Below are 25,781 nucleotides of genomic sequence, written 5' to 3' on the forward strand. Positions count from 1 at the left end.
TTGAATGCACACCTCTCTCCGATATCCGATTGACGTGGGGACAAAATGACATTTAGGTTTTTTGAATGTGGTCAACGTTTTTTTCTATTTTGTGCTCTGTGAATTTATTTTCTGTCGAAAAACAACAGGAATTTCTTTGTGGTGCGCTTTTGTACCATTTTGTACCACAATTAAGTATCAAAGGCTTCGATAAAATGAAAATAACACTTTAATTCATACTGGACAAGCTGCATACTGTCAGCTGTCAGTGTTTGGCAGCTGTGAGCCGGATATCGAAGTGCCGAATATCGGAGAGCTGTGTACAAAATGACCATATCAATTTCTAAGACCAAAACCCTTACAATCTTAAAGGAGCATATCCTTTGTGATTTGTACCTCAGCCAAGAAACATTTTTTTCTCAATATAGGCCTCAATTCTGATTGTAAGACCAAGATCAAGATCAAGAAAAATTCAAGATTTTAGTGTTTTGAATTCAAAAAATGAAGATCAAGGTGTCAAATCTGTCAAATGTCTCTAAATCTTGAAATCCAAGACACAAACCGTGTGGATATCAAGATTTGCAATTCTGTAACCAATATTTCAAGATTTCAAGACATCAAATTTCTTGAAACTCACTTTATTGTAACTCTTAGTGGTCAAATATGATACTTTTACAGAGAAAGAATTTTTTCCTCCTCTGGGAAATTGGAAAACTCATGGGTACTCTCGTCCCCAAAAGAACGCAAAGGATACAGGCCTAGTTCCTTCATGGAATGTTGTACCAGCATTATTATTATTGGTCTACCAAACCGTTTTCCGTTTTGAGGTTATTCGTTATTCCTTTCTCTTTTGAAGTCAAGAATTTGGGAATTTTCAATCATAGCCTCACTTGGACCGACCATGCGGCTGAGATTTTTTAGGAAGGTTTATAGAAATCAGTTCGTCTATAAAGTTATAACAGTCGTAATTTTTAAAATTCACAAGTCAATTCCCCTCACTAGAAAGGATTCGAGAAGAGAGCATTCTTTGCTCAAATTCAGCAAACCTCGGACGTTTAAAGAGCCTCATGAAGGGTATCTGTGATAGAAATTTGTAGTTCTAGCTTTTTTTTTCTCTTGAAAGATATCGAATCAATAGTATAAATTTTTCCCAGTCTCCCCTACTTTCTGTCGGGCATTTTTTTCACATAACCGCAGAACTAAAGGAGCAAAAACTCCTTACTGGATATAATTTGGATATCGTTTGCAACAAAATAAATTACTTAAAACCGTGAGGTTCGCGTAAAATGTGATAGATGCGAATGGATAAAAAAATAGAAATTGCGAATATATTTTAAACTCAAAATGAATGTGGAAATTAAAATTATCTAAATGTTTCACTGATATTTTCTTTTTACTGATGTGTAATCTAATTCATTAACCCAAGAAGTTTATGCCAATATTAATAGTACCTAAGTATTTCGTCGGTTGGATCAGCAACTGTACTAACTGCATTTCTCTTACTTAGGATGTAAAATTTTTATTCAAGTTATTACAAAATTCAGTTGTACAAATTGTTTTGGGACTATATAGTATTTCAATTTATTTTGTTATTTAATTCTTACAATATTGTTTTGAAAAACATGGCTGCTTCTCTTAAAATTCCTCACGTGGCAAACCACCTGTAGCGTACTCATGAGCGGTAAGACCATCAATATCCTTCAGTGTTGCATCAATTCCCTTGCCAAGAAGGAAATTGAAAAGGTCATACCGTTTGTATATGAGACTTGTATGAAGGGCTGACATGTGCGTCTTTTCGTAGATAACATTGATATCACATCCGGCTTCAGTGAGGACCTCTAGGCACGAGAAATCTCTGATTCCTCTTACAACAATGGCCGAAATGCAAATGAGAAAGGGTGCATGGTTGTCCTTGGATGATGTATTAACCATTGCACCCTTCTCAATCATAAGGCGTACTAGGGGAGTGGACATGTTGAAGCAAGCCTTCTGGAAGGGTGTGAAAATGGCACCGAAATGTGGAATGATGGGAATGTTGAGAAATCCGGGGTTTTTGGAAAAGAATTTTTCGCAGATTTTGTAGGATGTTTCGGTAATTGGTCCCGGATTTGTCTATTAAGGGGGAGAGGGGGAGGTACGGGAGATACTTAGCAGAACTTTCTGGATTGAAATTAAATGGTACTTACCACAATATCTTTAATTTCATTGATGTCCTTGTTGCTGTCGACGAAATTCTTCCAGGAGTAGAAAATCAGAGGAATAGAGATAATGAGAGGAATTATTATGTCGTGATTGTCGAGAAAAAAGTCAATTGAAAGTGAATTTCCCATTTTAAACGCGATTATTTGCCAGAAAAGTAGCGTAAAGGAGCGACTCTGTCGGGAGTGTTTTGACAACTGACCGCGTGGGTATGCAATTGGAGGGAAAAGCAACAAGTGACTGTTGACATGCTTCCAAATGCTGTCAGTTCAAATGAAAAGACCGTTGCATTATTTCTCATACAGTTAATTTTATTTAAGTTTAGAAATCTTAATGAAGACGGTAATATGTATTTCTTCAAATTTTTAAATTTAATTTTAATTATTTCATATGATATGATAATAAATATTTACACTTTCATCACTTAATTTGTTATTAATAGTATTTATACTTTGTTTATAATTAATTTTATTTATATTTCATGTTTTTTTTTTATTCTTTTACCTTTCACTTCAGTAAAATTAAAAAGTACGCAATGATTTATTTTTTAATATTTTTTTTCTCAGTTTTTTCTTTCTCTTCTTTGCAAAGTAAATAACATTTTATTCTAAAATACGATAAATCTAATAATGAAAATTTCATTGTTTTTTCTCTCTTCTTCTTTAGCATTTTTTTGTGTTTTCATGGGAAAACTACGGGGAAATTATTAAGTTAAAATGAAAGAGGAAGAAAAGGGGCTTTATAAAGCCACTTATTGCATAATAAAATTGATTTTTCTTTTATTTTGGATAAATCAATGATGAAAATTTACAAGTTTTTTCACGTTTTACTTATTTTTTGCTCTATAAATGAGCATTTTACATGCGTATCTTTTTTTTCTAAATTCTATTTTACATTTTGAATAAATTTCTTCTGCTGATTTTTTTTTATTTTTCCAAAATACTTCTATCTCTTTTTTTTACGTATTTTCCGCTGTGATTTATCAAAAATTAAAACAGAGAAATTTATTTAATAAGAATTTTTTAACACATCCTCTTTTGTTTGTTTGACAATTTCAAAAAAGTTTACACGGAAAATAAATTGTAAAAAAAAAATAAAATTGCAACAATTACAAATAACAATGAATAGAAATTTTTTTAAATAAATTGCTGAGGAATTTGAAATAAAGTTGAAACAATTAATTACGCGTAAAGAAAAAACTCTTGTGGCTGCTGTAGAAATTTCCATGCCAAGTCCTATCGCAGTTTTCTATCGTCTTTCTCATCAACTTTAACTTTTACTTTTTTCGATATATTTTATTACACTATTTCTTGTTTTTTTTTTTTTTTAAATTTATTTCATCTCATCAATCTATTTTAGTAGCTTTTTTTTGCTCATCTTAATGCAAGGATTTCGGTTCCTTTCTTCATTTATTTATGTAATCTTTTAAATGACTTTAGCGTGATTTTATTTTTCAAAATCATTCCTTTAGCAATTGGATAAATTAGTAGATTTTATTCTTTATTTTACCTTTTTTTTTAATAAATTCATTGTTTTTTCTTCTAAAGAAAATTTTTATGGGTGGAATTTTGAGTTGATTTCTCTGAATTTTGGATTTTTTCTGTTTTTTATTTAATTTTCTAAAAGGTATTAATACAAATATCTGTGTTTTTTTTCAAATCTGAATAATGACTAACTTCAGTATTAACTAATATCTAATATAAGAATTGGGTTTTACTGGATTTCTTTTTATCTTTTTTTCTCAATAACTTTAAAATTACCATCTTTTAAATGTATAATTTTTAATTTTTTTCTTGCTCCACCTTGAAATATCTCTTTTTAAATGTTTTTTTTTCTTTTTTTCAATAAAATTTTTAAAAGGTTTTTCGATATGCGTGGGGGTTGTTTCTGTTGATTCTCCATTCTTGCTTCACTTTGACTTTCTTTTTCGAATAAGTAATTTTTCTTTTATTTTCAGATTATACTACATTAAAGATTTTCTTTTCTAGATAATTTTTATGAGTTTTTTTTTCCATATTTTCTCTATGTTCAACTAATGATGCTCCTTCACAAATCGCTAGCACGTTTTTTTTTATACACTTACAAACTACTTTTTTTGTTTGATTAATTTTATTTAATTCAATCTGTTTGCTCTACATTTGAATTTCTTATACCATCTTATACTTTTCCCTCTACTACTCATGTTTTCTTTTTCATTATTTGGTTATAATATTTGAGATCTAAATAATATTTTAAATATTATTTTGATTTTTTTTAAGATTTACTTCTTCATTTCTAAATTTTTCTCTTTTACTTTAGATCTTTATTCTTCAGCAATGATGAAAGGTGGAGGAAATTGTTCTTTTAACTATTTATTTTCATTTTTAAATTATATTTTTTTACAGCTACATAATTTTTTGGTATCTTTTTCAGTGTTTTTTTTCTTATTTTTCTCATAATTTGCAATATCTATTCTACAAGAAATTATTTTCTATCTTAATGCATTTTTTCTGCTGATTTCCTTCTCATTTCTTTGTTTATTCTCTTTCTCCTTTTTTTCTAAAAGGAGTTTTCTAATTTTTTTTCCTTTTTATACTTGTTCCAGCTATTTTGGCAATATGTTTAAATTTTAATTTTTTTCTTTTATTTTCATCTTAACACTTATTTTGTTATCATTTACACTTGATTTTATTTTGATTGAAATTTCATCTCATTGTTTTTCTTCTTCTTCTTCCCCGCTCAATCACTAAAATTAAAGATCTTTGACGTGCTGTCAAAAAAACCTAATATCTAGTCATTTCAATAAATGGAATGGGAGGTTAATTTGTAAAAGAAAATACACGAAAAAGAGTTTTTGTGAAGAATAAAATATTGAACCTTTTTTTTATTAATTCCTAATAAAGTTAAAAGTGTTCAATGAGGCGATAAATATTCTTGCAAATTGGTGGAAACAGAGTTTCTCGTGAAAATCTTGCGTGTATTTATACTTTGTAATAAAATGTACAGTATTTCTTTTTGTATTTTATCTCTTCTTGAAAAAATATGGTAACAGTCTTATTCATTATCATTATCTCATCGTCTATTCATGCTTACGTTTGGGCTTACACATTAAAAAAAAATGTTTTTGCATTTTAAAAGTTTTGAGAAACATAATGAAAAAAAATATTTCAACAAAGAACTTTGCAGCTAAAAAACTCTTAATTCGTTAGGCGTATGCTTTTCTTCTTCCTTTTTTTTTTTAAATCAATCACAATAGAATTACTTTTCTTTTTAATTCTTTTAAATCTATGAAGATGATTGGGATTTCTGTCTTCTTCCAGATTCAATGGAAAAGTCACAAAACTTCCATAGTTTTTTTTTGGGATTCTCTCATCCGAATGATTCGGATTAATTTTTTTAAGGTTAAGGGATAAAATGCTTTGACTGATAAAAATGGGAAACAATGAGCTGAGATGCTCAATCAGATGCTCAAATCATTTGCTAAAGGAAAATGACAGCATTATGGTATTTATCCTGCTCCACTCTCCCCTAAAGGAAACCTTTCAAAGGTAAAGTGACAGTGACAGCATGGCTTTAACTTTGAATGTCATATGATCGGATAACTTCATGTCGATCACTTGTCATTTTGTTCTCTCTAACCTCACTCGAAATTCTCCTTTGTCAGAAGTCAGATAAGTGAAAACAATTAAAATCTTGTATAAAATTGATTACTTTAGTGGAAAATTAAGTGAAAAATATCAAATAAACTGTCATTGATCTGAGTTTTTCTTATTAGTTTATCTAGCAAGATTCTGAGGAGAGTTTCCCCCATTTTGGTCACTGAGCTGGGGAGATTTGCTAGATTTTATAAAACAAAAGAACCATTTTTGGTCCTTCGAGCCGAATCTAATAAAAAACCTAGAAAAAAATTATTATCCAACGAGCCTATTGCAATTTACCCACCAGGTATGAGTCTCACATCATCATTTTCAACTTTCAACATTCAAAAAGTTCTATCCCTCAAAATGAATTGCACAGAATTTTCTCGTGAATTGGGAGAAAAGTGAGGAAAAATGATAAATCGTTGTTCTACTCACACAAAAAACACCATTGATTTTTAGTACTCCCAGTGATCACCGTCTTCATCAATTTCCTTCTTGATTGGCGATGCATCTTCGGACTTTACCAGAGCCTCAGCTGGTCCATTGTCCGTGTCATCGGTGGAGTCTGGAGATGCGGCAGGTGGATGTTCTGAAGGAGCTTTTTCGGAGACAGCTGGACTCGCTCGTGCCTCATCCTCAGCCTCAGCTTCAGCCTCTTCATCGTCTCCCTCCTCGAAGCGTTCAGCTACGGCCTGTGGCTCAATTCGGACGGTTTCTTCGCCGGCCGTACGACTGTAGTCAGCTGCTTGTTGCATCACACAAACCCCATTGATGATGACTTCCTCCTCGCGGGTGGTTCCTGCAGCTGTTGGTGGCTTCTTGTCATCCTGCCAGTCGGGATTCACCCACTGAGGAGCAGCAGGTTTTCGCCGGGATGACCGTGCGCTTGAAGCTTGAATAGCCACGGGAGTCTCTTTGGTCTCTGACTTAGCTTCATCGATGGAATCAGCATCGGACACATGACTATCAGCTTCTCCATCAACATCATCAAAGTCATCATCGCCCTCACGTTTCAGTGACAGATCCAGTCCACTCATCTGCTCCTTGAAAGCAGTATTGAGAGCACTGAGGTCAGCATCTGCAGCTCCAGGCAGCAATCCCCGACTGATCAGGGCAGCTAGATTGGGATTTGTGGCAAAGTAGGGTGTGTACTGAAGTGGAACTCCACTGAGACCCATTCGTTCCTTCTGCAATTCCATCAGACGCTGATTCAGGAGGATGCGGAAGTGAACAGGATCGAAAGGTGCTCCAGATTGGCTTTCCCGGGGAGGTACCGGAGGTTCACTTGGAGCTCCATGAGGTACCTGCTGCTTGAGACGCATTCGGTGGTTGTGGAACCAATTGGTGATGGTTCGTGTTGACAAGCCCAGCTCAGTGGCTAGGAATTCAATGGTGGCGACATTTGGATAGGGATCGAGAGCAAAAGCCAATCTTAGGGCTTCTTTTTGCTCTTCGGAGAACAGCACACGCTGCTTCTTGCTCGGTGGAGCACCCACGGATCCCACGGATCCGGGTCCGGGTGAGTTTGAGTGGTAGAATTCTGAAGTATCATTGCTGCTGGTGTCTGAGCTGTTATCCTGAGCTCCAGGACCTGTGGAGCGTCGTCGTTTGTTGGCCTCACGACGCTCATTCTTAAGAGCCTGCAGCCGATCAACGTTGTTGGCATCAGACAGCCACAGTTGCATCCGGATGAAGGGTTCTCTGCCCTTGATGCTCAGCATATGCCATGGCTTGGGCTTCGACAGCAACTCGGATACGGATCCCTGCGATAGGCCCAAAACAGCTTCGCCGAAGATCTGCAAAAAAAAAGATGGTAAGTGAAAATCTTGTGGCGGAAGTTGTGACAAAGAGGCATTAAATGAATTTCTTTCGTGCAAAGAGTTCTAATTAAGTAAATCATTAATCAACACCGGACTAGCTCGCAATTTAGCCATTAAGGCTGCATCATCAGTTTGAAATGATTCAAGGAGGTAAGTAAGAAAAATGTTTATGCAAATTTATGCCCTTTTCGTGATGATTGGACGTATATTTAGGTGAGTATTGCTTAGAATTTAAAAAATAGGGCTAAGGGATGCAAAGTTGTGCTTACCTTTTGTCCAATGTTGTTGGCAAGTAGCGCTTCTTTGATTTTGGTAGTGATGACCTGGGTGTCAAGGTCTTGAGTTAGTGCAGCCATTTCGTAGACTGTGGGGGACATATGTTGATGCATTCCTCGCATGGCGTTGTTTTGCTGTGGCGAGTGAACAGGCATCGGCATTTGCTTCTTCTCCTGAGCTGCTGCGGCTGCAGCAGCTGCTTGGGCAGCTGCCTGGGCCAGAGGGATGGCATGATGCGGCGGGAGGCCAGGTGGAGTCAGAAGCATCCCCTGGGGTGTCGATGTAGGTGGTTGTTGTTGGGCAGCTTGCTGTAGCGGAGATTGCTGCTGCATCTGCTGCATGAGATGATGCTGATCCTGTTGCATCTTGGTGATCTGCTCATTGAGCAATTTCGGCATAGGTGGCATTTTTCCACCAGCCAGAGCTGGTGGCATTTGTGGGGAACCACTGTAACTTCCAGTACGCATGAGCTTCTCAGGTGCAATCTTGTACTGACTGGCCACGAGTTTGTGTACAGCATTCTCATCCTCCAGGAACATCTTCATGCGAATGAAGGGTTCCCGACCCTTTTGGGTGAGCATATGCCAGGGTTTGGGGCGTGCCAGGAGGTCACTGACACTGCCCTGGGATAGTCCCAGTACAGACTCCCCGAAAAGGCGCTGGCTGATGGAGTACTGCGAGAGGGCTTCCTTCACACGACGCACAATATCCTCGGTGTTGAGGTTGTTGAACATATCGAACTGTTGCTGCGTGATGGGCGGCAGGACGGCCTTCAGGGGCCTCTGGGGTGTGCTGTGATGGGGTGTGACGGGTGGTTGGGTGATGAGGCTGTTGGTGATGGAGGCCATGCGCTGCAGGGGACTGGCAGCAGCGGAAAAGTCCTCAGTGGGCGTGATGGCAGGTGGCAGGATGGAGTTACCCAGTGGACTGGGGGCTGATGAGGCGGTGGTGGTTGGTGTCGATGCGGACTCCTGCTTTGGTCGCACCAAACTAAATGCACTGCCCGAGTGACGGACATCGTCGGAATCTTTGTCACCTCCAGCTTCAGATGCCTGCTGCCCATTCATCTTCATCTGCTTCTCCTTTGGCAGACTCAGATCCTGGGCACCATTGAGGGCATGCTGTTGCAGAGCCAGCAAACTCGGAAGGTTGGGAATATTTGGGAAGTTGGGCAAATTCGCTCCACTCTGTTGCAGCTTCACCAGTTCTCGCTGGTATGCTTCGAAAGTCATCCTGAGACTTTCGTCCTGGATCTGATTCATTGGTGGCATGCCGCCACTGAAAAAGTGTGGGAAAAGAAAACTAAATGAGTTCGTGCAGATGCTCTGGGAAACACTGAAAGCTGAAGAATTGGGAGTATTCTGAGGAGGGGAATAGTACCTGGAGAAACCATCCCGTGGACCGACTTTCATGAGCTTGGATAGCTCCTCTTGATAGATTCTGGCAACCTTCTCTTGTGGGATGTCATCGTTTTCATACTTCTTTAGTCGACGATTCTGAGATGAATCCTTGGAGAAGGGTGATGTGCACTGATTGTGCGGTGATTTACTGTCCTCATTGCTGTGAGTGTCCTCCTGATGTCCGGCCGATGGATGCTGATTCATTGGTGGTTGTTGACCCGGACCTGGAGTCTTCATCAGGTTGGATGCTTCGCTGAGGATATGCGCTATCCTTTCGTCCGTCATGCTGTCCTCTGGACGACCGTATGGTGGCATGGCGGAATCTTTTCCTGCAATTATTGGATATCCGTCAAACAAACAAAAGACAGGGATAAGGAGCACGTGGAGTGGGGATGCGAGCCCGGGGGCAAGGCCACTTACTTCTAAATTCAATGGGGAATGGAGGATGTGGTGGAAGATCTGGGTGGGCGTCTGCATGTGTCGTCTGAGGTGCTACAATCAAAGATAGGTAACAACTCAATATTTTGGTCACATAACAACAGCTATATAGGGGCTAAGGTTTTCGAAATACTCGACGCCAATGGATGGTATTCAAAAGACCTAAAGGTTCTCATACAACATACAAAGTTCATCAGAGTAACGCAGATGGCGCTGCAGTATTCTAAACTACGTACAGTAGAGCCCCGCTATAGGCCATCGCTCTATAGTCCCCAGTCAAATAATTTCGTCAGATATCTTTCAGATTTCTGCAGAAAATATCTACATCTCTGCTGAAAATCTGCCGAGAAATCTGTAGATATTCCTACGAATTTTATTTGGGCATGGGACAAAAATTCGTCAGAAATTTTTCGCAGATTTTCTGACGAATCCTGGTGCATACTCTGACGAATTTCTGTAGATGTTTTGCCGATTTTCTATAGATTTTTCTGCATTCCAGACTTTCCAGACAGCTGTGTCAGAAAAGATGGAATATTGTTCACTGAAGTTTATTGCAAAAATCAATAGAGTGATTCTCTTGGTGATATCACAGTGTTTATATAAAATAAAGAATTCTGCGACGCCGTGTTCTAAGTAGAGAATAGTGAAGTGAAAACTTTAAACAGAGTGTCGACCAAAATTTCGTGTTTTTGTATCATTCGATTGGCGATTTTTAAGAAATTAGTATTTTTGCTCGCATTTTATTTTACTTATTTAAAATGTGTACTCGGTAATGCTTGTTAAGCAGAGCATACCATTTCCTTTATAACTTCTACAGTTTCTTCATAAATCAACAATATTTTTGTGAAGTAATGGAGGTTATGCAAATTTTCTAGGGAGAAATTCTGCCGAGAATCTGCAGATTTTCCGCAGAATTTCTTCCGAAAATCTACAGATTTTCTCTAAATGTACTAGAATATACCGTTAAAATTTAAAAAAACCTCCGAGTAAAATCGGCAGGTAGAGCAATGATTTAACGGGCCACTATTTATAGACCGCAGATTTCAAAACACTGATTTTAAGTTAGGTTATGTTTTATAGTACGCGACATGCAATGTTGCCATAATTATTTTAATATTTTTGGCAAACTTTATTGAGTAGTTGTGATAATTGTGATCCATATTGAAGAGAGCGAGGACAAATACCACAATCGCAAAGAAAGTGGAAGCCGTCGAGCAATTTCAATACTAAAAGTTGTTGATAATTTTAAAAAATAACATGGACTATAGTGCGACCCAAGTGTCAAATCTGGAACCAAATATGGCTTATAGCGAGGCTCTACTGTAACACATAACCTAAAATATCTCATTTAATAAGGAACTAAATAAGTTCTTTGGTAACGTACTTTGGGGTACTGTGAGACGAGGTACCTTTCAATCTATCATGAATTTCCAAGGAGAAATCCAATGAATATTCTTTGCTGGTAAGGATTGTTAATTAAATACGTAGAAAACATCCCCTTTTGACCTACATTGCAGCAGGAGATGGGGTCACTTGAGGCAGAGGCTTAGGGTAGAGTAGGAGGTTGTAAGAAATAGGGGCAGAAATTTGCGTCGTTGAAATTTATATCCACATTTTGATTTACAGCCACATTTATGCTCATTTATCGGTTTGCATGCAAAAATGCATCAGGACGACGAATGATTTTCAAGTGGAAATTAATTCTAAGGTAGTCAGAAGTCGCGGTAGGGGTAGTATTTGTGTCAAATGGATGCAACTGAATCGATAAAACTGGAGGACTTGTGCAACTTTTCAATTTGCAAAGGGTATGGGGATTCCAAAGACAAATCCACGGAATAAATAATTTCTATTCAACATTTCAGAAGTGGGAAAGAGGAGTAGGCAACTTTATTGAGTTGAACTTTCAAACGCGACAGGAAATAGCAATGAGGAGGCAGAGTTCTCTAGGGTTGGTTGTGGGTGGTCTGAGAGAGGGATTCTTTTTTTATTAATGGAAATAATTACATCACGATTTCTCACAACGAGGTCACGACATACGAAAATTCCTGATTGTGAGGGTGGCATAAAATGGAAGTTTAATAAGTCATCCGAGTCAGAAGAGATTTGTGGACACTTGTAAAGGTTCTTTCCTCTGACCCCCAGAGGTATGATCCTTGACATCAAAGTGCATTCTCAGACCATGCTGTGACATACAGAAAAGTGTGGACAAAAAAAAAGAGTACAAGCAGCATGTTGGGGAGATTCTATTTTTGGGGCACTTTTAACGATTCATGAAATCTCGGGCGGATGGAAATTGTAGAAAGGAAACATCAATGAGTGTTTGATGATCACTTCATCAAACGAAATATCTGATTCTAATAGCGCTTAAGTGCGCAATTTGCTTCTGATCGCCTCAATTGACACTCCATTAACTCTCTCTTCGTTTATGGCCTGTCAGCGCAATCGAAGTGGCGGGAAAGCCACTCTGGCGATAGACAATCTCTCAATATTGCTCCCTGAATTCACTTTCTGGACCATTCTGGGTCTTAAGTGGATATTTTTGGAGGAAAGCGATCGTTATTGAGCAATATTCATTTACGAAATGTCCATATGTAGGGGGAGATGGGGCTACTTTCAGCTGTGAGGCTACATTCTCACACGATTTTTTCGCACATTTCTAATGGAAACTGGGTTTTATCAGTATGTAATTCTGAAAGACAAAATAATTGTGGAACTAAATAAAATAATTGTAAGTGTGGTACCTTGACAACTACTTAATGAAGGACTTTAACAAAGACCTTAATTAAGTAATTAGTGCTAAGACTGAGTCATGCCTTATTAGTTTCACTACTCGCCACAAAGCGGTGACGTTAGTCTCATTTTTATATATTTTTTAAGTAGTTGAATGCTCAACAATTTCATAAAATTAAGTCGTTGAGTTAAGAGCTTACTAAGTACTTAATAAGTACTTAAATGTGTTAGCCGAGATGTTTAAGAATTGACTAAAGGCCCTCGACACATTCTTGTGAGGAATTTTCATCAAAATGGATGTTTTGAAACGGTTTTCTTCAATTTGTATGAAAAATCCAGAGGCAATAAAAGAAATATATAAATACAACAGCCTATAATCCGTGAACGTTATTTTGCCTACAATTATCTCATATTCTGTTATATTCTTCCCTTTAGCGCCTGATCTGGGAGGGAAAGTTATCCACAAGATTAGAAAAGTCCATAATTAAATACTTAGTAAAAATACTTTTCATTCCCTTAATACAAACTACTTACTTAAGGACTTTTACAAAGGCCTTAACTAAGTACTTAGTTAGTATTGGATGCCATCGCATCTTAAAACAATTTTTTTTTATAAATTCCTTAAGTCTAAAATAAATTTCTAATATCTTGAAAATAACATAACCTAACTATTTTAAAATGCGTTTCTAAACAGTAACGACGTTAGAATATAACTGATAGTGATAGAGTTTTATTAAGGACATTTGTAATTTGTATATTTGTTAAGTGTTTGATTATAATGGGATCTTGGTCACAATAAGTCGATAGGCTTCAGACCTATATATCAAGGGTAAGGGGGGGATAAAAAAAACTATTTTAAACTTTCCAAAGTGCTTTTATTAAACACCCTGTAGCCCATCGGCCGCAAAGTTTCTCAGTAACGGACAAATTCATGGTATTTATCAGCTATTTTTCCGCGTGAGCTTCCGGGGAAATAAACGCTAATATTCCGCTTGGCATTCCGCGGAGTTATCAGCATTTTTTCGCGTGGATTTCCTTGAAAAAAATCCTAAGTGTTTTCTCGCAATTACCTGGAATTTCCTGGAAATTGAAACAAAATTTCCATTGAATATTCCGAGTATATTTTCTGGTATCTTTCCGGCCAAAACTCCATAGGAGTAAACGCGAAAATTCCTGATTTGTTTTTCGTCCGAACGCTATAATTCTTGCACTGATCCTCCATTTATTTGTGGATGTGTTTTTTGTACTAATTTTCTATGAAAATTCGACGACATTTTTAATCAATTTTAGTAATTATTTTTAAGAAAAATATTTTAAAAAGCCACTGGAAAAGTCGTAGAATTCCGTAATATTAAACCATGGAAGCTTCTAAGGCCGTTCCATGGAAAATTCCACGGAGAATTTCGTGGAAACAAAGATTTTTCCGAATTTTTTAATAATCCATAGGAAAAGACGTGGAAATATTCGTCGGAAATGTCCATGGAAACTTGCGGACATTTCTTATTAGACGGTCTTATGCAGAGTTCTGCAAACGTCCATGTAACACTAGAAGGAAATTGAGCGTCAAATTCCATCTCGGAAGCCTACGTGGATATTGAGCGGTAAAATCCAGGGAATTCCACGCGGATTTTTAGGGGTAAAATCAGCGTAGGGGAGACAGGCTTAGAATTAGCCACGTATAGTATTAGATAGTGGTATCTTACGCTTTGCCTTCGAAGGAATATTGAGGAAACCACTCTTTATTCTAAATATATACTTCCCTTACTATTCATTGAAATATTTATCAACCTCATACAAACATTTTTTGTACAAATTATACGCAATCAAAAATTTCATTAGGTGGCTAATTCTACCCCGGTCTCCCCTACATGGCAGAAAAGACTGCTGGAAATCCAGTGGAATCGCCGTGGCCGTTGGCTATAGGGCATTGCTAGAGAAATGTCACACTTAAACATTTCCTTGAACCGTTTGAAACCGAATAACTGTCAAAATAAGTTTGTCCAGGTAGCATTCTGACTATTGACGTAGGGTGAAAGGAACACCTATTGGCACTTTAAGAACTCGTGTCAGGACTTATTGAGACCCTGCTCTGTACCATTTGGAATACGAAATTCGAACACTTATCCTCATCGAAATACTGAGATTAATGAAAAAATGTTATAATACTTAGATTTTATTGGATGCATTAAATAAATTTCAACATTTTGACAAAAGTGTCAATAAGGGTTCCCTGTCGAACAGGTGTTCCTTCGACCCTACAATTAAAACTTGACGTTTGTTCGGTTTCAAAGGGTTCTTGATCGCCTCTGCTTTAGAGGTTAGGTTATACATAACCCCAAAAATCCAGTATGACCGTTTTCGCAAATTAGAGAATCAGACCGAATTTCAGTATTTTTAAGGGCTTTTCTTACAACACTCTAAAGAAAGAAATGAAACTATCACTACGAAGAAATTTGAATGGTAATGATAAAAGTTTTCCAAGAGATTTTCCTTGATGAATTATAAGTTCCAACTTTTTGGGAGAAAGGTGAAATAATTACCCAGCAATTCTGGTGAATGTCGATTGAGTTCTGAAGGGTGAAAATTTGGGGCAAGCCACCCTCCTCCCCCCCACAAATAAATCCTTCCGAAGAGGTTTAGCACGAGTGAATAATAAATTTTCTCTCAGTTCTCATTCTTCGATAATTGTAATTATTTTCCACAATCGCTCAGGAAAAACTATAATAATCGAAAATAGCACAATATTTTCCTCATCCATTTTTCCTTTATGATGGTAGGGGAGTGAGTTAGGTGGGATAGGATCTTAAGGGGAGTCATTAAATGTGCGGAGTCTCGATATTAAAATATTTTATATAATGCGGTATGGTTGAATTGAGGACAATAAATTATGGTATTGTAATGAAATAAGGAATCGATTAAATAGCAGGGTGAATAAATTATGATGGTGGCTGTTTTTCTTTTTTTTTCCAAACGCTCTCATATGCAAATTTTACTTTTTTTCCCTGTGAAAATTAAGAAATAAATTTTCTTTCATGATTTTTTTCTGCACCATTCAACATTTCTCATGTTAATTTAATTGTGAAGCGATTTCTTTTTTACTTCTCCTGGGGCTTCTTTTATTGTCCAAAATGGGTGGGAAAATTATCTCCCCCGCGTGAGCCGAAAAAAAAGAAGAAATTAAGGGTAGTAAAGTGAGACATTGAGGGTTGGGGAGGGATCCGACTGGGGGATTCACCCCGGAGCAAGAGAAAGAGTTCTAAAATAGTGGTGATCGATTTGTAACTGATAAAGGTTGAAAGTTTGTGGTTTTTGGGGGTGGTTTTGGTGGGTTGATTGCATGCAAATCGGCCGGTTAGCACGCGATTCTGTGGATTCTATCAATTAAACATTGTTACATGGTGTATAAATTTTAACTCTTTTTCGCTCTCTCTTTTTCGGCGCTCCTCCAGCTCATCCATCTCGCCAATTTGGGCGCTACCCATCATGTGTACAGCCCCCATTGGTGCTCTGGCGAGGGGGAGCTTCGGTGGCGAACCAAGGGATGTTTAGCATGCAATTGCCTCAACTAACACACATATTAATTGCAATAAACATTTGAGACTCTTCCCTTTTTTGCAGGAGGCCACAAATGCTTTTTTTTTCGGTGAGGTGGCAAAAAAAATCCAGGGGGTAAGCATTACTCTAGCTTTAACCTCCTAACTGTAACAAAACCCAGCGAGCACCAATTGCTAGCCGATTTCAATTTAGCAGAAAACATTTCGGCCATAAGTTTGTTGACAAATCGATTTTCCGGAAATTCGATGTTCGAAAAATTGACCATTGCAAGCTTTAGAAATGTGCAAACTCACCATTTATTTCTCAAATGACATAACATCAAAATATAACCGATAACATGATGTTGATTGCACGTATTTGATCATTCTGAGCCACTTTTTCAAATTTGTCAACAAACTTTTGGCCGATGAAAAATGCTCAACCTTGGGAAAACATTTATGTTTGATAAAATTTTAAAAAAGTCATTTTTTCCACCTGGTTTCTCGAATATAGTATTGTCAAGAAACTTATGGCCGACACTGTATTTGGTTAGTAATTTTTGTTCGAGAACTGCTGACTAGTCAGCATATTTTTGTTTTTAAATTCAGCAAAAATATCCTGAAAACGTTATCTTTTTCAGCTAACTGTGTTCGCTGAGTATTCTTTACGAACGTTTAAAATACGAATTGAAAATTTTAAGAACGGTTCAAATGCAGGAACTGTTTGCTTACTGAGGCCATCACCGTCTTAATGTAAATAACTCACCTCTTTAGGAAACTGTATAATAATTTTACAAATATTGAGGGAAAGTGAGCTGCCAAAAAGGCCCTACTTCCAAAGGCGTGTTTAGAATAAATTACGGAAACGCCGTGATGTATCCAAAACATTTTCAGCGCCAATTTTTCAGGCTCTTTTCAGTGCCGAAGGTTAATACAAAATGTATTTCAAATATACCGCGTGAAAAAAATAAGCATACATTTAGGGGCATTTCAAAAATTATTTTATAAATGAGTTCCCAATCGTGGGCAATTCATATCAAACTCTTTCAATCCGCTTTCACTCAAGCCGGGACTCCTTGTAGTAGCCCTTGAATATTTCAATTTTTACTGCTCGAACTCTACCGAGAGATTAGTAGGGGGAACTGGGACACGTGGTAACTCACGGTTCACTTTAGGCGCCGATCAGTGCAATATGGAGATTGATTGCGCGATCTTGGACACTGATCGAGCGAACAGTGCGATCCTGTAGACTTATCGCGCGATCTTGGGCACTAATCCCGCTATTTTAGAGGCAAATCGCCGCGATCTTCCACTCACGGTTAACGCGCTAACCATACTTGTTCACTTCCTGGACACCACCGAATATGAGGTAGTACCGAACATTGTGATTTTTTAATTAGATACATCAAAGGGCGAGACTTGTATAAAATTATAGATACTAGAGGGATGGTTGTCCATTTAAGAAATGGTCGTCATAGTCCAAATAGTTTAGAAATAAAAATCTGTGTTTGGTTCTACCCCATTTTCGGTAGTGCCCGAGTTTTCCCTGTATTTTAGAAGAATTTCGGAAACCTTAGGTTTCGAGTTTTTGATGTCACGGTATTTGTCTATCTAAAGTGTCTGTCCGTTCGACCGTTATCACGCTTAAAGCCCAAACGGTTAGATATAGAGACTTGAGATCTTCAGGGAACTGCCCCATAAATCGACCCTGGATTCCTCGAAAAAAGTGTCTGCCGATTTTTTTTTCATTTTGGATATGTTTTATAGATTACCCAAGCGTAGCGATACGAAAATACCGCTGAATCATTCCTACTAACGGTTTTTCACGATCAAAGATTAAAAAGGCTGTAGAGAGCACATTTCTCACCCAAATCGTATCATATCTGGGCTTGTTGGAAAGGCCTTGGGAATCCTGACAGGTCTGAAGCATTTATAATCGATTTTGAACCGGTAATAGTCCGGTTCACAACCTATAACTAATTTTTTTATCAGAAGATCGATTGTATTACTCCTAAACCATATTATGAGATGTTAATTTAGGCTTTTGAAGAGCTTTTAAGTAATGATAGATATCGGTATGACTCCAATTCTCAACTCTATTCGAGAAGATAATTTGAATTCAAATTTTAACGGAAATTTAACAGATTCCCAAAGTATGAAGTTTTTTCATCAATAAGCATATCCTGAAAGTAGCTTAGCTATTCTTCCATGGATTGAGAGCTCAAAATGAGTATCCCCTTAACAAGGAGGGTGTTTTCGTGGTGCAATGGCAAAAGGCAAAAAACAGGAATAAAAAAAAAAGTTCAAAAAGAATGGTGCCAAGAGAGAAACTGATAAGGACTCTGGTCGGTTGTATTTCCCTCGTATAATTTTTGTTGTTGTTGATGGTTCTGTGTGCTGCACCCATTAGTGGCAATTTTTGTTGCATTTAGCAACCAAATACCAATTAAATGTGTGGCTCTCAGGTGAATGGGAAAAGACTATGGGCAGACTGTTAAATCGATCCACCAGCCGCCACAGACTCATAAAATTAAATTCCATCAATATCTTTGCAATTATTGCCAATAAATCGATTTAGCTAATCAATTTTGTGGATCAAGGGGGTAGTGGTAGATCACCATTGGCAATTGCACACCAATAACATCAAACTGGCTTTTTATTGCCACAGCAATTTGCCCAGAGTTCATGTCTCTTTTGCCCTCTGCGCCTTGGAGTTCTCGTTTAATGTGCAAGAAACTATGATGAAAATGCCACAAATTTGTGTAAGAGTGCAAAATAGCACAATGAGATGTATTGAGTGTCCAAATGCAAGAAATGTTGATCCATGACTTGTGAAGAGATCACAGTTAATTTTTTGGCGATCGAACAAGAATTCTTGCGATACAATTTGCCCCTCTTATTGCTCGAAATCTTCGAAATGTGGAGAGAAAGCAATTGTATCCATTGGTTTTGATGATTTGGAAAAATTTTGGGAGTATTTTGGACATTTTGGAATTTTAAGGTTTGATAGAGGAGAGAAGACTATAGATAGGGACTTCATATCTTCGAGGGATCCCCCATAATTCGCCTCTTTTATGACCGGAATTATTTGTAGAGTAATTCAGTAGAAATTTATTTAATTTAATTAATTAAATGTAGGAAGAAAACCCGTCTAACTTGTACTTTTTCAAGTTTAGAAGTTAAAACCGTTCTAACGAAAACATTTACCAACCAATTGGCCCAAGTTTAGATATATTCGAAAGGCCTCTGATTCACAACCAAATTACAATCGATTACAAGTCATTACGAAGCAGTACTGACATAGTAATCTCTCGGTTAATTATCGGCCATAGTTTTTCAAGTTCAAAAGTTTAATTCGTTCTAAGGAAATTATTTGCCAATCAATTGACACAAATTCAAATTCATTTAAAAGGTCTTGGATTTCCAAACAAATAAGAATCGATTCCGAGTAGTCACAAAACAGCAATAATTTGGTAAATAATTGGTAATTTTTTAAATTAAAAATGAAAATTGTTCGGATCGATTTCGAGAAGTAATGAACAGACAATAAATCGATAAATCAACCGGATAATTACAAGTCATATCTTTTCAAATTGAGAAGTTAAAACCGTTCTTATAGAAGCGTTTATCAATCAATTTGCACAAGGTTGCGTTTATTTAAAAGGTCTTTGATTTCCGAAAACATTAGAATCGATTCTAAATGGTGATAATGTTCGTATTTTTCACGTTTAGAAGTTGGAGCGGCTTTAACGAAAATATTTATAAATAAATTGGCACAAGTTCATAATCATTCGAAAGGTCTTTGATTCCTGGAGAAATTAGAACTATTTTTAAATGGTAATGAATTAGTATTGAATCGGTAATAATCCCAGTTATTTCAGTGCCCTAGTTTTTCATATTTCGATTATTAAACCGTTCTAATGAAAATATTTACCAACAAAATGCCATAAGTTCAGGTTCATATGAATAGTCGTTGATTCCTGGATAAATTAGAACTGTTTTTAATCGGTTGGGAATTGGTAATGATTCGGTAATGAATCGGGTAATTCACTCACGATTTTTCGAATTTAGAAGTTGAATTAGTTGTAATAGAAAGGTTTATAAACGAATTGGCACAAATTCAAATTCATTTGATAGGCCTTTGATTTCTAGACTAATTAGAACTATTTCTAAGTGGTTATAAATAGGTAATGAATTGGTAATTAACGAGTTGATCCAGTTGTATTTGTTCAAGTTTAGAAGTTAAAACGGTTCTAATAAAAAGGTTTATTGATCAATTGTCACAAATTCAGGTTCATTCGAAAAGTCTTTGATTCCCAGGTAAATTAAAATCAATTCTAAATGGTCATAAACAGGTAATTAATCGGTAAGGGGTTAGTTATCGGTTGTTCTTTCAAACTTAGAAGCTTAAATCGTTCTAACGAAAATATTAATCAATCAATTCGCATAAGTTCAGGTTTATTTAAAAGGTCTTGGATTAACGGAAAATCAGGACCGATTCCAAAGTGTTACGAATAAGAAATAAAACGAAAATATGGTACTAATATCATTCGCTTTTTTCAAACTAAGAAGGTTAAACGGATATAACGAAAATATTTATAAACCAATTGGCATAAGTACAGATTCATTTGAAAGGTATTTGATTCCTGGAAAAATCAGGATCAATTCCCAAGAGTTACGAATCGGTAGTGAATGTATAATTAACCGGATAATTTTTAGTTGTTTTTTCAAGTTTAGGACTTAAAACGACTGTACTGGAAGCATTTATTATTCGAATTGAATGAGTAAAGGTTCATCTGAAAGGTCTTCGATTCCTGGACAAAGTAGAACAGATTGCAAACATTAATCCAGTCAAGACTTCGAGCATTCTACAAAGTTTGAAATACTTCTGCCACCCCTTTTTTGCAAATTATACTTCTTTTTTATTAGTGGCACACATATAATTTCTTATCGGGTATAAATAAATGGTAAATTGGGAAAATCTTAATTGTCTCTAGCAGCGATAAATTTTATTTGCCATCCTCAAATGCCTCATTGGCTTTCAGCCAATAAATACGTGATTTCTTTTCAACTGTTAACTCTTCTGGCGTTTTTATAGATTTCTTGTATCTCTTCAGTATTATATATTTTTTTCTGTTGTTTGCTTTATTGTTTGCCCATTTTTATTTTGTTCTTTTTATTATTTAGCCTCCTTGAAGCACAAAATTCGTCTCTTCTGGGGTACCCACGTCCCATATCACAAAATGTTGGAGCTCTAAAAGGAGAGGCTCGCTCTTTGATATGTGTGGAAATTTTTTATGGTATTGATACTAAATAAAATTTCTTGTCCTTGGGACATGAAGATGACCAGCGAGGTAATTCGCAGAGCAATAAGAAGATGCCCTGAGAGGGAAGTCCATGTGATACAAAATTGCAACTTGGATGAGACGTCTCACATAATAAATTGCACGTGAATTTCGCGTAATTAGTTGATGGGGATTTATTTCTGGGTATGAGAGAAATATGCAGAAATCCCCAATGGTGAAAGTGACACGAAAATAGCCAAGTTTTGTCGGGGTCAAGTGCGTTTAAACCTTCTCTTGTGCTAGCTGCATCCAAGGGGTCAATCATTCCCTTGTCACCATGTCCCCTTCGCGTGCAACATCCTCCCAAAAGGAACCCTCAAACCAAAAAAAAATCGAGACAAGTCAAAATGTGTTTCCAAGTAGTCTTGAGAGGGTCATTAAGTGTGATTTCCTGTCGTCATAAAACACCCAAAAAATATCTCAATTATTGCTTTTTAATGTGATTGTTTGTCTCAGCATTTTTCACCAAGGGGCTTCTCTTATTTTATTGCAGAAAAATCATTGATATGCTGCTCAAACGAAAAACACACCGCAGCTTTAAAAAAAGATTTGAAAATAGAGAAAAGAACTTTTCCCCATCTCATTGAAGAATTTCCCATGGCGAACCCATTTTCAATCGCTTCCCAATTGACATAAACTTTGGAATTTCGGGGTAATGCTTCTCAAAAGCTATATTTTTAGCTTCTTGTTTTTATTCTTGATCGCTACTTAAATTTTCTCAATAAAATTGCTACTGCGTGATATTTCTGCACAATCACCGAAACAATTTGCAGACCTTTTGTGAGGTAATTCATCGCTTTTGTGGAGGAAATAATCACAAGTTCAGGAAATTACTTACTGAATCGTACAGAATGATTCAAGGAATTGTCTTTATGGATTACTTTGTTGGGCGGTAATTAATTTATCAATCTTATTTAAAAATAAGCACTAAAATTAAAAAAAAAATAAGGGGCGGATCAATTGGACAAATTTCTGTTCAAGAATCTTTAAGGCTCTTAAAATTTATTGATTTAAAATGGTGATAAATATTGTAATAGGATTCTCAGGGCGCCAAAAGTGGTCAAATTTCAAAAGGAGATGGAATTGACCGCAAATTCCAATCCCAATACCAAAATAAGATGGAATCAATTTTAGAACAAGGCGGAATAAATCCCAGAATAGAACAGAACCAATACCAAAATGATACTATAAAAGAAAGAAGTCAATCCCAAAATGTGATAAAATCAATCCCAAGATTTAGTTACAAGACATCTATGATAAAATCAAAAGGAAGATTGAGAAGAATCAATCCCAAAATGGGATAGAATTGATTTCAGAACAGAAGAAAATCAATCAGAAGATAGCACAAAACCAATCCCACAATTAATTTATAGTCAATTGCTTACCGGGATAAAGAAAAAGCGTGGAATAGTATAGAACCAGCCCCAAAATAGAAGAAAAGTAAAGGCAAAATGAGAGTAAATCAATCCCAAGGTAGTACAAAACCAATCCCAAAATAAAATTGGAATGAATTGGTGAGTGGGATTTAAAAAGCGCGTAATGGGATAAAACCAATCTCAAAATGCAATAAAATCGAAAGCAAAATAGGAAAAAATGAATCCCAAAACCAGAGACAATTGCAGAATAGGAAAGAAATCAATCCCAAGATAGTACAAACCAATCCCAAAATGAAGTTCAATGATATTCAGAATGAGATTGAATAAATTATACAGCAGGACAACCAATAATGATATAGGATAAAATCAATCACGAGATATGTTATTATCATACGTTAAATGGGAAAGACTTAATCCCAAAATAGAACTAAATCACTTTCAGAACATTTAGGACAGATCAATCCCAAGACAACATAAAACCAATCCCAGAATTGAATCAATTCCAGAAAGGGGGAAATTCATTTAAAAAAAAAAGGAAGATCAATCCCAAGATAATATAAGACCAATCCCAAAGTATCCCAAAGTGTTTGGGATTGATCCCAAAGTGGTATCAATCCCAATGTGAGATAAAATCAATTTCAGAATAGAAGAGTAAGTCTCAAGATAGAATAAACACAATCCCAAAGTGGGTTATAATCAATCCCAATATGAAAGAAAATCAATTCCAGAATAGGAGAGATTAGTCCCAAGTCCCAAGATAGTACAAAACCAATCCCAATATGGGACAGAATTAATTGTAAAATGGGATTGAATAAATTACAGAATAGAACAGAATGCAATGAATCAATCCCAAAAATGGGATTAGAATAAATCACAAGATGATGTCAAATTACTCACAAATTAAAAAACAAAAGTAAAATGGTAATCGAACCTAGAAAAGGTCCTAAAATATTGATAAAATCAATCCCAAGATAGTATAACACGAATCCCAAAGTGGGATAAAATTAATTATCCCACTTTGGGATATGACAGAATCTACATAACCACTCCCAAAATGAGATTAGAATCAATCCCAAGATGGTATTAAATTAGTCATAAGTCAAAAATCAAGTGTAAAATAGGAATCAACTTAAAATTAATCGAAAAGTAGGAAATAAATCAATCCCAATATTGTATAAAACCAATCCCAAAATGGGATTAAAATCAGTCCCAAAATTGTATTAAATCAAGCACAAGTTAAAAACCAAACATAAAAAGTGTTATTGAACTTGGGATTCACCGCAAAATGAGAAATAAATCAATCCCAATACAGTATAAAACCAGTTCCAAAGCGGAATAGTTTCAATTTCAGTCTAGGGCAGAATGGAACGAACCAATTCCAAAATGGGATTTTAATCAGTCCCAAAATGGTATTGAATCAATTACAAGTTAAAAACCAAAAAAATCGTTCCCAAGATAGAATAAAACCAATCCCAAAGTGGGATAGTTTCTATTTCAGAATAGAACAGAATTCAACGAAGCAATCCCAAAATGGGATTTCAATCAGTCCCAAAATGGCTTTAAATTAGTCACAAGGTAAGAATAAAACGTAAAATGGTAATCAACCTAGAATCCCAAAATGGGAAAGAAATAAATCCCAAAATAATAAGAAAACTATGAAACCAATCCCAAGGTGCCATGAGGCCAAAATCAACCCTAAAATGGGATATCACATTTTAGGAGTATAAATAAAACTTCAAGATCTTACACTGAATACCAGTAGTGGGATTGATGCAGTGAACCGATGTGAATCCCAATGTGGAGAAAATATGATTTATATAAATTTATATAGATTTATATATGAGTATTATATATAACTAACCCCAAGACATGGCAAAATTAATCCCAATATAATTAAATCACATTTTCTCTACATTGGGATTCACATCGTTTCACTGAATCAATCCCACTACTGGTATTCAGTGTCAGATCTTTAAGTTTAATTTACACTTTTATTTATTATGAAGTTTTATATAAAACCAACCTCATGACATGGAAAAATCAATCCCACTATAATTAAATCACATTTCCTCTACATTGGGATTCACATCGTTTCACTGAATCAATCCTACTACTGGTATTCAATGTAAGATCTTGAAGTTTTATTTACACTCTTGTATATTTTTATTTCAAAGCCAAAGTTTTGTAATACTAATAAGTTCAGCATATTTATTGAATGTATAGCAGAAGCTTTAAAGTTCATCGACTTGAGCAGTCCACCAAAACACAAATTAACCACCCCGTACTGCACTGTCTCATCTTAGAGTCTCCCCAAAATCGCGTCAGATGAAGCACAATGGTAAATTGTCGCAATATAGAATATTTGCACCCTGCCTTGCGGGAATAAGGATGATATTCCGGGGGGTTGGGTAGAGTTGTTGAAATAATTTGGCAATTAATATGAGTAGATGTTTTCGGCGCACAGACGCTCCTAAGTCGCCTTGGGTTTGACTGAAGAAATAAATTCTGATACAGTAAATACATCAACGGTTGTGTCTTCAGCCATCTCAATGGTATTAATGTGAAAATAGTCGAAAATGATTATTATTGTTTTATTATTGAGCCATCGCGATGAAATGTGTACGAGGTGGGCATCACGAGTGCCTCCCTCAATTGGCGTCTCGACGCATCACTGGTGAGAGAGATTATTTTTGGCCACCATATGCAAATGTGGAAAAGTGAAGGAGAACTCTCCTGACTCCCAAAAACATCAATGTTTAACAACTCTCAACTCTATGGTACACAGAAGTGTCTCTCATACAAGACTGATTTTAAAACACTCGCGCTTTTGTATATACAATAACCCATCTCGGTAACTATTGTAGACACCATGGATTAAAGTCATGAGGGACACACAAAATGAACGATGACTCTGCCTATCCAATCGATGTTTTCAGAAGAGCACCAGAGGAAAATTATATACACAAATAAATTGAAGACAGAAAGAAAATAAACTAATTTTTCGAGAACGAAGGCACTGTGAGAAGCTGAGAGTAGGCACTCACACAGTATTTTATTGCATCCAA

The 25,781-nt window shown here is 36.2% G+C and overlaps 2 protein-coding genes across 9 annotated transcripts in view; both read right to left on the reverse strand.

Moving 5' to 3' along the window:
- Positions 1–1,553: 1,553 nt before the first annotated feature.
- LOC129799049 (uncharacterized) lies at positions 1,554–2,334 on the reverse strand. The gene is made up of 2 exons (XM_055842645.1): positions 2,166–2,334; positions 1,554–2,091 (listed from the first exon to the last, which is right to left on the reverse strand). The coding sequence occupies exons 1-2, from the start codon at positions 2,307–2,309 to the stop codon at positions 1,615–1,617; spliced, it is 621 nt and encodes a 206-aa protein (XP_055698620.1). The 5' UTR covers positions 2,310–2,334; the 3' UTR covers positions 1,554–1,614.
- A 134-nt stretch (positions 2,335–2,468) lies between these two features.
- LOC129799050 (homeobox protein cut) overlaps positions 2,469–25,781 on the reverse strand; it is a 264,353-nt gene continuing 241,040 nt past the window's right edge. For 2 of the 8 annotated variants that reach the window (XM_055842646.1, XM_055842652.1), the window contains exons 6-9: positions 9,715–9,786; positions 9,275–9,623; positions 7,888–9,196; positions 2,469–7,594 (exon numbers count right to left, since the gene is read on the reverse strand). In XM_055842646.1, the coding sequence (XP_055698621.1) occupies positions 6,254–7,594; positions 7,888–9,196; positions 9,275–9,623; positions 9,715–9,786 (3,071 nt within the window). In that variant the 3' untranslated portion in view covers positions 2,469–6,253. The remainder of the gene's footprint in view (positions 7,595–7,887; positions 9,197–9,274; positions 9,624–9,714; positions 9,787–25,781) is intronic. The other 6 variants (XM_055842650.1, XM_055842653.1, XM_055842647.1 and 3 more) reach the window with 5 other exon arrangements.

Source organism: Phlebotomus papatasi, chromosome 1 (assembly GCF_024763615.1).
Source record: "Phlebotomus papatasi isolate M1 chromosome 1, Ppap_2.1, whole genome shotgun sequence".
NCBI lineage: Eukaryota > Metazoa > Arthropoda > Insecta > Diptera > Psychodidae > Phlebotomus > Phlebotomus papatasi.